Source organism: Capricornis sumatraensis, chromosome 9 (genome assembly GCF_032405125.1).
Source record: "Capricornis sumatraensis isolate serow.1 chromosome 9, serow.2, whole genome shotgun sequence".
Classification (NCBI taxonomy): Eukaryota; Metazoa; Chordata; class Mammalia; order Artiodactyla; family Bovidae; genus Capricornis; species Capricornis sumatraensis.
In genome coordinates, this window is record NC_091077.1 from 10,092,826 (window position 1) to 10,107,907 (window position 15,082).

At 39.2% G+C, this 15,082-nt stretch overlaps 1 protein-coding gene and 1 pseudogene across 1 annotated transcript; both read right to left on the reverse strand.

The window, feature by feature from the left end:
• Positions 1 to 94: 94 nt before the first annotated feature.
• Positions 95 to 1,045, reverse strand: LOC138085899 (olfactory receptor-like protein OLF4). Its single transcript, XM_068980511.1, has one exon. The coding sequence runs from the start codon at positions 1,043 to 1,045 to the stop codon at positions 95 to 97; it is 951 nt and encodes a 316-aa protein (XP_068836612.1).
• A 10,339-nt stretch (positions 1,046 to 11,384) lies between these two features.
• LOC138085602 (olfactory receptor-like protein OLF4) lies at positions 11,385 to 12,281 on the reverse strand (annotated as a pseudogene).
• Positions 12,282 to 15,082: the final 2,801 nt, after the last annotated feature.

Consider the following 15,082-nt stretch of genomic DNA (forward strand, 5'->3'; position numbering starts at 1 on the left):
GCATGTCGTACTTCTTCAATCTATTGAAAGAATCTGAAAAAAGATCTGCAATTTCTGGCTTTGGGTTTTGAACCTTTCAATCAGGTGGCCTTCTTCAGCTGAAGACAAATGGCCTATTTATAGCTGCCTTTCTGAAGAATGCTTGCAGAACCCTCTTTATGTCTTTGTTCCTCAGACTGTAGATGAAAGGGTTCAGCATTGGTGTGACCACAGTGTACATCACCGAGGCAATTCCACTTGAGTGTGAGCTCTGGGTAGCCGAAGAGCTAAGGTACACTCCTAAGCTTGTACAATAAAACAAGAAGACAACTGAGAGATGAGACACACAGGTGGAAAAGCCTTTAAGCTTTCCCTGAGCTGATGAGATTCCACATATGGAGGAAACTATCTTAGAGTAAGAGTAAAGTATCCCAGACAGGGGAGCACCAGCCAGCAGCCCAGCTGCCAAATACATCACCATGTCATTAAGAAAGTTATCAGAACAGGCAAGTTGGACCATCTGGTTGAGTTCACAGAAATAGTGAGGGATTTCCAGCTCTCCACAGAAGGACAGTCTCAACACCATTAAGGTTTGTAACAAGGAATGAAGGACACTGATGGCCCAGCTAACCAGAACCAGAATCCCACAGATTTGGGGGTTCATGATGACTGTGTAGTGCAGGGGGTGACAGATGGCCACAAAGCGGTCATAGGCCATCACAGTCAGGAGGAAGTCGTCCAACCCTGCAAACAGTGTGAAAAAATACACCTGGGTGATGCAGCCTTCATAGGTGATAACTTTGCTCTGTGTCTGGATGTTCCACAGCATCTTTGGGATGGTGGTGGAGGTGAAGCAGATGTCTACAAAGGACAGGTTGGAGAGGAAGAAGAACATGGGGGTGTGGAGGTGGGGGTTTGAGACAGCCAGGATGATCAGGAGGTTTCCAAACACATTTATCAGGTACATGGAGAGGAAAAGTCCAAATATGAAGGGCTGTAGTTCTTGTTCCTCTGAGAATCCGAGAAGAAGAAATTCTGAAACTCCTGTGATGTTCTTTGGTGCCATGTATTGGAAGTGACTACAGGTAAAGGGAAAAAACATGATTAATTTTCATGCAAGTGGACATTACTCACGTTGTTGAAATGCTACCTTATGCATTTTGCAATTAGGAAATTAATATCAATATTTTGTTCATGCAGTGAGTACAGTGTTTTGGTAATCAAAAGCTCCTGAAATCCAGTCATGGAGAATCAATGCAGAAAATAAAAATATAGAATTTCATATGGTGACACATACTATGAATAAAATGAAAGCAGGTGTAAAGGAAAGAGTAAAGAAGGGATGCTGTTTTTATGGGTGTTCAGGTAAGACCACAAATAAGGTGACATTTGAGCAGAGACCTCATGGAAGAGAGAACATGAGCCATGAACTTATCAGGAGAAGTGTGTACCTGGCAGGGAGAACAGCCAGTACAAAGGCCCTGGGGAAGGTGCTTGTTTAAGATGTTCTAGTTGAAAAAAGGAAACCGGCGTGGTGAGGGAAATGAGTAGGAGGGAGAGTGAGGAGAGATGGTGTCAGAGGATGTTGAGGAGCAAGGTGGTTTCCTTGCTGCTGCTGAGACTGCAAGTTACAAGGAGTCCCTCCTCCATATTATATTTCTCTAGCACTTTATGAAATTGCTGCAAAGGGGGCCTGTATTTTTTTTTGGGGGGGAGGGGAGCTCTGTTGAGTCTTCATTGCAGTGTGCAGGCTTCTGTAGTTGTAGGTTCTCTAGTTGTGGTGAATTGGTTTATTTGTCCCGTGGCATGTGGGATCTTAGTTCCTAGACCAGAGATTGAACCTGCATCCCCTGCATTGGAAGGTGGATTATTAACCCCTGAAACACCAGGGAAGTCCTAGCCTATATGTTTAATTGAATCTCTTCTTCAGTACCTTTTGCTGATTGAGTTCTGGCCTCTGTGTATGAGAATCACTTTGGAATATGTGAGCTCAGTACCCCTGCTCTGAAGACTTCTCACCCTTCACAAGGCAAGAAAACAAAAGACACACAATAAGACCCTGGCTTCCTAGGCTGTGTTATTTCCATGAATTTTTCACCCTTTACAACCACAAATGATTTAGAGTTAGATACAACTCAAGTTGATCAGATAAGATTATGTACAAATGGTATTCAGAAATTCCAGTTTGTAATTTTCCTAGATATCAATGAAACTTGGTGTTTAATTTTGGTATGACCATTTTATGCCATGTATTAAAGACATATAAATTTTTTTCAGTGTTCAACTATATTATATATCAGTACTGTATCTTTAAATCTGGATGTATATATGTGTGGGGCTGCCCTGATAGCTCAATTGGTAAAGAATCCACTTGCAATGTGGGAGATCTGGGTTTGATTCCTGGGTTGGGAAGATCCCTTGGAAAACAGAAAGGCTACCCACTATTCTGGCCTGGAGAATTCCATGGACTGTATAGAGTTGGACATGACTGAGCATATATATATGTGCCTGCAAGGAGATCAAACCAGCCAATCCTAAAGGAAATCAACCCTGAATATTCATTGGAAGGATTGATACTGAAGCTGATGCTCCAACAATTTGGCCACTTGATGCGAAGAGCTGACTCACTGGGAAAGACCCTAAAGCTGGAAAAGACTGAAAGAAAAGAAGAAGGGGGTAGCAAAGAATAATATGGTTATATCACATCACTGATTCAATGGACATGGATTTGAGCAAACTCCGAGAGATAGTGAAGGACAGGGGAGCTTGGTGTGCTGCAGTCCATGGGGTCACAAGGTTTCAGACATGACTTAGCGACTGAACAATAGCAACAACAATATATATTTCTACACATAAGAGAAAGAGAGAGAGAAATAGAGAAATAGAGAATGGACATGAAAGAGAATACAGATCTAATAAACTCAAATGGTCCCTGAGAGACTGTGGTAAGAAAATTTCTTTGGTTCTTCTAACATTTCACATACTATTATATTCTCTTGATGCCCAGCAGAAATTATTAAAAAGAAAAAATAAATTTATTCAGAGTACCAATAACTTGTGGTCTAAAATACTTATGGGTTGTATGACCCAAGAGAAAAATGAGTAAAGGGAACAAAATAGCACTTCACAAAAGGATGCTTACAAAGCACAATGGATAGGAATTGAGCATTGGCCATTTTTAATATCAGGCAGCAAAACTTGTTTTTCCTGTTCTTATTTCATTTCATTTGACTAAGTGTTTTTATATGAAAGCAGAGAAGCAAGCCTCTTTCTTCCCTTTTATATGTGACATCTTGTTTCTTGTTGTTATTCTTGGATTTTTATCTTTTTTTTTTATTTTTAAATGAGTCCTAAGGGCGCACTCTAGCCCTGGTTCTGATCTTTGCCCAAAAGATCAAAGGTCCATACACAGATGCTTGGGGCTGGTGCACGGGGATGATCCAGAGAGATGATATGGGGTGGGAGGTGGGAGGGGGGTTCAGGATTGGGAACTCATGTACACCCGTGGCTGATTCATGTCAATGTATGGCAAAACCAATACAGTATTGTAAAGCAAAATAAATTTAAAAAAAAACAAAAAAAAAAAACCTGGATACACCATGACAGTTTCAACCTTTTCACCAACATTCTTCATGTTAGTCATCTGGGGACATTGTATTATACACTTATTTCCTTCATTGCACTCTGTCTTCCCAATTATATTGCTTGATCCATACATGTAGGGACTTCAGCTGTTTTGTTCATCTTTGTAGTTTAATTGAGTATGTAAATATATGTGCACTTGTATAAAAATGAATTTCGTTAAATGACAAGTTAGGAAATAAAAAGAATAACAAAGAGAATGAAACCAAGTTAAATAGCATGGTTTCAAAACTGTGGTTAACAGAATTGAATGGAGCACTGAAAACTAACTGAAGAAGAAATGTAATAGCAAACAGTTATGTTATCAACATGGATTAATAAAATTGGCAATGATCAAAATGTAAACTAATATGATATATAATGTTCCTAGATTAATCTGGCATGTAGCATATGCTCAGTTACTATTTGTTGAATAAATCAGGACTTAGGTCTCCTTATAAATGGGCATTTAATATATGTCAAGGTTGCATTTCAATTTATTTGGAAAGGCTGAAATGTTCCTAAAGCTGGCATAAATATCTATCTTGTAAAAAATGGTTTCTCGCCTACCTCAAACATTTTACAAATATTAGAGAGATTACATCCTTAGTGTAAGAATAGCCAGCACATTTTAGATGAACGCTTTGACATGTAAATATATAATATCAATGAGGGGGCGGAGAATCACCTTAAATAATGCAAAAGACTCAGAAACAAGACAATAGACCTATATAACTAAATAAAATTAAAAAAAATTTAAGGCCAAATATATGCCTCACAAATCAACTGAAAAACAATCTTTTAAAATAATTATTTGAAAGGCTTGTATCTGTAGAAAAATGGGCATATAATATGTTTGTTGTTCAGTTGCTAATATGTGTACATAATAATAATAATTATTGTTTTTGTTGTTTAGTCACTAAGTCGTGTCCGATGACTGTAGCCCACCAAGCTCCTCTGTCCGTGGGATTTTTCAGGCAAGCATACTGGAGTGGGTTACCATTTCCTTCTTCAGGGAATTTATCTTCCCGACCCAGGGATGGACCCACGTCACCTGCACTCTGCCAGGCAAATTCTAACTTACCACTGAGCCACCACAGAAGCCCACACATAATAATAATAGGCAAATCAAAAGGTGACCAAGTATGTAAATCCTTGCTCTAGCTTAGTATGTAGTTTAGGAAAGCAACAAGAAATCTCTTTCCTACCATGGTCCTGGGAAAAATCTTGAAGACTGGTCAAATCTGGGCTGAGAACTTCTGGACTAGTAGCAAAGGAGACTCCGATTTCTTTCTGGCAGAAATGTGAAGTGTTATAATGTTTTAGGGAAAAACCTGAAGACAGATATAAACATTCAAAATACAGATATTCTGCATGATACAGGATGCTCGGGGCTGGTGCACTGGGGTGACCCAGAGGGATGGTATTGGTAGGGAGGTGGGAGGGGGGTTCAGGATGGGGAAACACGTGTACACCATGGCGGATTCATGTTGATGTATGGCAAAACCAGTACAATATTGTAAAGTAGCCTCCAATTAAAATAAATAAATTTATATTAAAAATAAAATACAGATATTCTTTAATTAAGGGTTCTCCAGTGTTGGCACCATTGACATTCTGAGCCAGATCACTGTTTGTGGTGGCATCTGTGCTATGCATTATAGGATATTTAGAGCATCCCTAACTCTACAGAGCCTTCCATGTGTGACAGACGAAAATCCCTGAGGTATGAAACCATCCATGGTTAGAGTCAGAGTTTGAATTTCACTATCTTAACATATTGTGTAGCTTTGGTATAATAGCAACTTAATGATTAAGGATATGAAAGTGAAAGTGAAAGTCACTCAGTTGTGTCTGACCCTTTGCAACCCCATGGACTATACTGTCCAAGGAATTCTCCAGGCCAGAATACTGGATTGGGTAGCCTATCCCTTCTCCAGTGGATCTTTCTGACCCAGAAATTGAACAGGAGTCTCCTGTATTGCAGGCAGATTCTTGACCAGCTGAGCTACCAGGGAAGCTAAAACGATATGAAAGACCACTAATGTGTTAGTAGTATAGGCACACCATGACCTGTTGTACAGCCATAAAAATAATGAATTCATTATTATACTTGTGATTTGAGGCAGGTCTGTGAGAAATTATTGAGTAAGAAGGAAAATTGAAAAAAAAGAAGGCAAATGGGATAAAAGGTAGAAACAATGGCTTCACTGGTGGTGCAGTGGTAAAGAGTCCACCTGCCGATACAGGAAACATGGGTTCAGTCTCTGGTCCGGGAAGATCCCCTGGAGGAAGAAATAGCAACTCACTCAAGTATTCTTGCTTGGAAAATCTGATGGACGGAACAGCCTCATGGGCTACAGCCCAAGGGGTCGCAGACAGTCAGACGTGATTTAAGAATAAAACAACATCTTAATGACTAGTAAACATCTCCAGTTCTTTGAAAGATTGCACTCAAAGATAGGAATCCTATTCTGATCCTATTATAGAAAAGCAAATGGCTGGCACACATCATTTAAGATAAAGTGAGTGGCTGACAAATCCACACACATATTCACCCTCAGAGATAATGAGACAATGGCAAGGTAAGCTTATTAGCACTTCCCTGGCAGCTCAGTGGCAAAGAAGCTGCCTCCCAATGCAGGAGACACTGGTTCAGTCCCTGGTCTGGAAGATTCCCTGGAGGAGGAAATGGCAACCCATTCTAGTATTCTTATCCAGGAAATCCCATGGACAGAGAAGCCTGTAGGCTACAGTCCACGGGGCGCAAAGAATTGGACATAAGGTAGCGACTAAACAACAAGCTCATCAGCACATTCCTTTTTACGTTTGAATTTTTTTTTCACAGAAGATACTGTGAAGTGTATATATCTGGCAAATATTGTTGTCAGGATGTATTCACAAGCATTCTTTGGTGTGCATATCTGCTTATTTATTTTTGGCGGTGCTAAGTCTTTGTTGCTATGTGGTTTTTCTCTAGCTGTGGTGCATGAGCTTCTCATTACAGTGGCATCTCTTATTGCAGAACGTGGACTGTAGGGTGTGAGGACCTCCGTAGTTGCAGTTCCCGGGCTCTAGAGCACAGGCTCAGTGGTTGTGGTGCTCAGGCTTAGTTTCTCCAAGGCATGTGGGATCTTCCAACCAGGGATCAAACCCGTGTCTCTTGCACTGGCAGGTGGATTCTTCACCACTGAGCTCCCAGGGAAGCCCAGTGTGTCTTTCTAATGAATACTGAAGCATGGTCAAATATGCTTCATCAAAAAAATTAGAAGGAAATGACCTAATTATATTTTATATCCTTATATCACTATATACTAATTATCTACTCTAACTATTAATAAGATACTTGGACATGAGTTCTGCTTTTACTGGAAGCACTTTATGCCTCGTGTGTGTTCAGTTCCTCAGCCGTGTCCAACTCTTTGCGACCCCATGGACTGTAACTCGCCAGTTCATGGGATTTACCAGGCAAGAATACTGGAGTGAGTTTCCATACCCTCCTCCAGGGGATCTTCCTGATCCAGGAATTGAACTTGCATCTCCTGTGGCTCCTGCATTGGCAGGTAGATTCTTTACCATTGAGCCACCTGGGAAGCCCCTTATGCCTCTCATCCCTCTCCTAATTGGGCTTCATTTTTATCATTTACTTGGTATCACTGAACATTGCTTTACTGAGTTCAATGTTCAGTTCTCTTTTTAGCATTATAAAAATACATTGATACATTTTAATCATGCAAGCAATTAACCACAGTGTTCTCTGGGCTCTGACCTAGGCTGAGTTGGTTCTCTGGTGGACTCAGGTAAACATTCTTGGGTTCCTTGTCTCTAACCTTCTTCTGCAGTGTCTTCCAGACTCTTGAACTCACCTACATGGAAATTCTGAGAGGAAGGTCTCTGTGCGGAAGTCTGATTCTCTTCCTGGATGGCTGATGATGGAGACTAAAGCTCTGTCCCCACACAAGGTAACACGAAGAGGTCAAGCATTGGTCCTTTACTCAAATTTAGGACTTCAAAAGCAACAACTAGGTCTTGTCCATTCCCAGGTTGTACAAGCTCAGGGATGAAGGAGAGGTGGTTATTTACAGCTCTCTCTGTCTGCTCATTATGTACGTTTCCCTCTTGTTACAGTGAAGTGTAAGCATCTGAATTCCCTGGGGGACTTCATCTGGACAGAAAGTATTCTTTTTTTTCCTTGTAATTCTCTGTTTCCAGGATACCAGTTATAAGCCAGGTGAATTAAGTTATTAATCCTTTTCCATCATCTCTCTTCCTTTCCAGAAGCCTAAACTCCTAACACCTCATCTTATCTCTGAATTTAAAATTTTTTCCAACTAGTTAGACTGAGGCAACTGTTTCAAATAGATCCCTTGGGTCAATAAAACATTGACTTGTGATGGCTACACAGCCCATGGAACCCTGTGAAACCTGTTATTCTCCACTTATAAGAGGGACATTATTCCATTAATGAAAAGCATTGGTCAGTGCACTCTTTGGCTTCCTGATGCTCACTAAAACTATTAGGATTTCATACTTGGGGCATTTCACTGGTGGCTCAGTTGGTAAAAAATCTGCCTGCAATGCAGGAGATTACCCGCAATGCAGGAGACAGGGATTCAATCCCTGGAATCAGGAAGATTCCCATGATCAGTTCATGGGTTGCAAAGAGTCAGACATGACTGAGCACGCATATGCATACACGTAACAAAGTAGTGAAATTAGTATATTTCTTCCCAAGGGGTATAGAAATGGAACCAGGCAGCATACACTTAATTTTTAAATGACTTTTAAGTGAGTAAAGTTTGTTCTGTGTAACTCTGCTTTAATAACATTTATTACACTTTAAAAATTGTAGTGTGTATGTTAAGGCAAGCCCTGGGGCACAGGTAGCTGAGTCAGATCTCATGACGGTGGGAGATATCTCCTCTGCATGGGATAAAGAAAAGTTTCTTAAGTGGACATTAATGTAGTGGAATTAAATTAAGGCAATTAATAATTATTGAACTCATTTTCTCCACAAGCTATTTAGCCTCAGCTCAGCTAAGTTGTGCCTGACTCTTTGTGACCCCATGGACTGTAGCCCAGCAGGCTTCTCTGTCCATGGGATTTCCCAGGCAAGAGTTCTGGAGTGGGTTGCCATTTCCTACTCCATGGGATCTGTTACCAAAGTCTTGGCTCCCTGCCCACCAATGCCAAGTAGACATATGGAGACAGTTTGGAGGAAATAGAAAAAAGTAGTTTTATTATTTTTGCCAGGTGAAAGGGAAACCCAGCAGGCCTGTGTCTCAAGAATCGTGCCCTCCTCTCTAGACAATAGGGAGAGGTTTTATATCCTTATGAAGGTCTTACATATTTTTCTCTTAAAGTTTCAAAATGGCTACAGCTGGCATCAGACAACTGAGCAATCAAGTGTGGTGTCCCTGAAGTTATTGGTTCAATGACCTTTCTGAAATGCAGAATGCTACAAGAGAGTGTAGGGGAGAAGAATGCCAGGTACAGAGTATAATCTATATGGAGTCAGAGTAATTCACTTTTTTGAAACTTTGTGAAGGACAAGTCTAGCTACAAGTGTTTTTTAGTCATAACAGCTAAATAATAACCAAGATTTTTTAATTCTTGAAGGCCCGTTTAGTGGTAAGTGCCAATGTCTGTCCACTCATTTCTATTTTTGTTGCAACAGATTTCTCCCACACAAGGATTGAACCAATGTCGCCTGCATTGGGAAGTGAATTCTTTACCACTGGGCCACCCGGGGAAGACCATATCAAAAGAGTGAAATGTCATAAATTGGTTTAAGTCAAAACAACAGTACTATCATACACAACATTGTGAATGAGCCTTAGAAACACAAGGTAGATTTTCAAGTCTGACTATAGGCTCATGAGAAGCGTATAGCCAACTTCCCATTGGACCACCTCATTTGATAATAGAGATATTATATTTGGAGAAAGGAATGGCAACCCACTCCAGTACTCTTGCCTGGAAAATTCCATGGACTGAGAGGCTCCTCAGAGCCTGGTAGGCTACAGTCCATGGGGTCGCAAAGAGTCGGACACGACTGAGCAACTTAGGAAATTTGTATGCAACAATAGCTAACTGATTTAATTTAATCAGACAGAACTGAGGGCAGTTGTAATAATCTGATTCTACTTGCTCCGGGCATTTGTTTTGATATTTGAACGTAACATTCATGATTACTGTGTTATTCAAGTTTAGTTCATGTAAGGGTGTGAACACATGCCTCCAGTGAGGATCTTTTGAGGTTACATGGAGAGGTCGGAAAGACAGTTATGTTTGTACAACACCTGTGACCCTGAATTTTATAGCTGAGAAGAATCTGAGCTTTCAAGTGAGTCATCATTTGATAATGAGCATAACCTATAGTGGGTGATGTTGAAATTGTTCATCCTCTACCCTTCTAGAGATTGTGAAAAAAGTTTGAATAATGGGAGCTATTTCATTTAGGGAAATGGAAAGAATCATATTTTCAGAAAGCACTGGAAATTTTCAAACAAAACATGAAAATAATTTAATAAAAAGCCAAAACATGCCACCAGTCCTACAGCTCAGTAAGTACACTTACAAATTGACACTGTTTTTAGCTTGCAAAAAATTACACAAGTTTATTTATTTATGTATTTATTTATTTTTTACTGTGGTATATTGTTTTACAATGTCATGTTAGTTTCTGCTGTACAACAAAGTGAATCAGCTATCTGTATCCATACATCCCCTCCCTCTCGGACCTCTGTCCCCCCTATTCCATGACAAATGGACACTTTTATATCATATTTCAATGAGTTGGTGAATTGTATGAAAAAGACATATTTTCCAAGGTTATGAATATATCATTTAATATTTTGTTTCATCATACTTAAGGTTAGGTCTGCTCTAGCACCATATTATATCCATAGTCATTTTCATAGTCATTTTCCTCTTTTGATTCTCCTTGAAAACACATATTTTATTATCAGTTTTTGCCAGTGACTATGGTAGATACAAGGTAAAGGATCTGCCTGCCACACAGGAGACCCGAGTTCAATCCCTGGGTTGGGAAGATCCTCTGGAGAAGGAAATGGCCACTCACTACAGTATTCTTGACTGGAGAATCCGTGGTCAGAGGAGCCTGGCAGGCCACCTTCTGTGGGGTCACAAAGAGTTGGACCCAACTAGTGACTAACAGTACTACTATGGTGGATATAGGAGACACAAGTTACACAGCAGAACAAGATCTGAACGAGTAGAAAATACCCATGATCTGTGATAACAAATAGCATTTCAAAGTTTGGATTATCAAGAAGCGCATAAGGCAGTGATATACAAAGGAATGATGTTTGTGACAAACAGTGGTCACAAGTTTTTCTCTGTCATAAACTTATAAATAGCTGTGGTTGCCAAGAGGAGTTTTCCCTCCATAGGAATGGTATGGCTCTTAACTATTCTTTTAGTCAAACAAACAAACAAAATCCTCAGCATGATACATTTCACTTGAGAAAAATTATTAAGAGACCCCTTGAAATAAATGGGAGTCTTCAAATATTTCACATCCAAGGTTGGGAAAGTATAAAAATGAAAAAGGGAAAAACTCTTGGATACTAGCACTATCACCAAACTTAAAAGTGAGCTATGCAAATTGTATAAAGAAGTTGAAATAGAAACTCCAAGGAAAATAGAAGAGGCATATTCCACTCCCACAGTTGGACCAAATACCAGTAATATTTGGCTCAGGATTTGAGCTCTGCTATCATGGGCACTTCTTAAGCCCTGGGATAATAAATTCTTTTATATTATTTTTTTCCACAGAGTATTTTCAGAGCCCTCTTTAAGTCTTTATTTCTCAAGCTGTAGATGAAGGGGTTCAGCAAGGAGGTGACCACAGTGTACATCATTGAGGCTGTTGCACTTGAGTGTGAGCTGTGGGTAGTAGCAGAGCTAAGACATACTCCTGTGCCTGTACAATAAAATAAGGAGACTAGTGAGAGGTGAGATGCACGGGTGGAAAATGCTTTATACTTCCCCCAAGTTGATGAGATTCCACGTATGGAGGAAACTATCTTAGAGCAGGAGTAAAGGATACACATGAGGGAACCACCAGCCAGCAACAGAGGTATAAACTACATTACTGCTTTATCAAGAAGGATGACAGACCTGGCAAGTTGGATCATCTGACTGAGCTCGCAGAAAAAGTGAGGGATTTTGAAGACTGTACAGAAAGTCGCAATACCATTATGCTTTCCAGCAAGGCATGCAGGAGACTGATGATCCAGGACAATAGCACCAGCAGGGCACAGAGCCAGAGGGTGGCAGATAGCCGCAAAGGGGTCATAGGCCATCATGGTCAAGAGAAAGATGTCCAATCCTACAAAGAGTGTGAAAAAATACATCTGGGTGATGCAGATTTCATAGGTGATACCTTTGCTCTGGATCTGTGTGTTCCACAGCATCTTTGGGATGGTGGTGCAGGTGAAACAGATGTTTACAAAGGACAGGTTGGAGAGGAAGAAGTACATGGGATTGTGGAGGTGGGAGTCTGAGCTGATGGCCAGGATGATGAGCAGCTTTCCAAACACAGTGATCAGGTACAAGGAGAAGAAAAGTCTGAACATGAGAGGCTGCAATTCTGGATCCTCTGAAAATCCCATGAGAAGAAATTCTGAAACTCCTGTTACGTTCCTTGGTTCCATGTGTTACAATATTGTAAAGTAAAATAAAGTAAAACATAAATAAATAAAAATTTTGAAAACATAAAAAAAGTAAGAAAAAAAAAAGAGAAAATAACAAGGAGAGTGAAACCAGGTTAAGTAATATGGTTTCAAAACAAGTGCTGCAAATTGCATGGAGCATTGAAAATGAATTGAACAACCATTGAAATAGTAATAAATTATAATATCACTGTGAATCAATTAATTTGCCAGTAATCTAGATATAAAATAGTACACTATATAATGTTCCTAGAATGTTCTAGCACATAGCATGATCAGTTATTATTCAGGATTGGGACTTAGGTCTTATTATACATGAACATTTAATATATGGCAAGGGTGTATTTCAATTTATTCAGAAAGATTGAATTGTTGATAAAAACAGGCATAAACATCTGTATTGCAAAAAGTAAAGTTTCTTTCCTCCCTCCAACATTTTTAGAAAAATTAGTGATGACCACCTCAGTGTGAGAGTAATGAGCACACTAAAGATGAGCATCTTTAAATCTACATATAAAAGCTATGGGTTGGACTTCCCTGGTGATTCAGTGGATAAGAATCTGCCTGCCAAGTCAGGGGACAAGGGTTCAGTCCTTGGTCCGGGAATATTCCATATGCCACTGGGTGACTAGGCCCGTGTGCCACAACTATTGAAGCCTGTGCACCGCAGAGGCCCACAAGGAAAGCCACAGCAGCGAGAAGACTGTGCCCGGCAACTTGAGAACAGCCCCTGCTGGCCACAGCTGGAGAAAGCCCACACGCAGCAATGAAGACCCAGCGCAGCCAAAAATAAGTAAATAAATAGATAAAATTAACAAAACCCTATGTGTTGGAAAAAACATCTTAAATAAGGCAGAAAGGTGGATAGCAGGATGGACATATACAGCAAAATAAAAATTTAAAATTTTAGGTCTCCTGAGTACCCAAACACAACTGAAAAAAATTCACTTGTAAAAATGATTTGAAAGGCTGATAACTGTAGGAAAGTTGGCATATAATACTGGGTGCATAATAACAAATTATCAAAATGGTGACAAAATGTATAAATCTTTGTTTTAACTTGGTACATAGTTAAAAAACAAGAAATCTTTTTCATAGCGTACCACTAGGAAAAAACTTCAAGATTTGTTACATTTTGGGATGAAAACTTTTGAACTAGTACTCTCTGAATTTTCTGGCAGATGTGAACTGTTATTTTAGGAAAATACTTGTAGACACCCATACATATTCAAAATACAGTTTTGGTGGCTCAGCGGTCAAGACTCCATCTGCCAATGCGGGAGATGTGGTTCAATCCCTAGATCAGGAAGATCCTCTGGAGAAGGAGAAGGCAACCCACTCCAGTACTCTTTCCTGGGAAATACATGGACCAAGGAGCCTGGTGGGCTACAGTTCATGGAGTCACAAGAAAGTCGGATACAACTGAGTGACTAAACGATAACAGCAACAGTCTTTAACTCAGAGTTCTGCAGTGTTGGCATGACTGACATTCTGATTCAGACCATTGTGGTGGAGTGTGTCCTATGAATTGTAGGATGTTTAGAGCACCCCTGAGCTTTACTGAGCCCCCGCATCTGACCACCGTAAAAATCTCTGGACATTGCTAGATGAACCCTGGGGGGACAAAGTCATCCACAGTTTGAGCTTCACTACTGTAAAAAAATTTGTAGCATTGATATAATAGCAATTTAATGAAAAAGAATATAGGGAACCAACAGGGACCTACTGTGTAGGATATGGAACTCTGCTCAATGTGGAAGCCTGGATGAGAGGGAGTTTGGGGAGAATGGGTACATGTAGGTGTTTGAATGAGTACCACCTGAAACTATTACACCCTTGTTAATTGGCTATCCTCCAATACAAAATAATAAGTTTAATAAAAAAAAGAATATGAGTGACCATTAAAGTTATAACATCATGAAATGTTATATAACCATAAAAATACTGAATCATCCTCATCCTGGTGACTGGAAGCAGGGTTTTGAGTAAGGTGGAATTTTGAGTAAGAAGGAAAATGGGAAAGAAGTTAGGAAAAATGATGAAATCAAACATAAACAGCATTTACAATATGTATAGAATTCCATTGTTGCATTTGTATAAAAGTATGTGTATGTATGTGTGCATAATATAGAAAGAATAAACTAAAATAAAATAAACTAAGAACTAATGGGGAAAAATCAGTGAGAATGAAATTAGGTTAAGTGGATTAGTTTCAAAACAATTTATGTAACAAAATGGAATAAAAATCTACAAGTAAATTATATAAGCAGATGAAATAGTAATAATTTAACTAAATCAATGAGTCATAATTTAAAATTAAATTGCTAACAACTTGGAAATAAAAGAAAAAGCAGAGACGCTTTTTATAGCCATTTACATTCTCTATTTTTTTGAATAAAAAACGATTTATTGTTTTAAATTTATCTTTTTAAATAAATCTTTTCTGAAAGATTTCAATCAAAGACAGGGGTAAAATTTCCATGATCCTACCATATGAAAGCAAAGGGCTTACTCCTTGAAATTTGATAAGATTTGAAAGATTCAAATTTGATAAATTTGATGATCTTAAATCTTCTCAGCATACACACACAAACACACAATCAGAAACTTGCAGAAGTGATGGGCATGACAATTAGCTTGATTTGATAATCTTTACAAAATCCATTCATATCAATATATAAAAATATTGTATATACCTCTACCATGTACAATATTTCTTTGTCAAAGTTATTTCAAAACAAGTGTTTGAAGGAAGAACCGAGACAACTTAACAAAAAGACAAA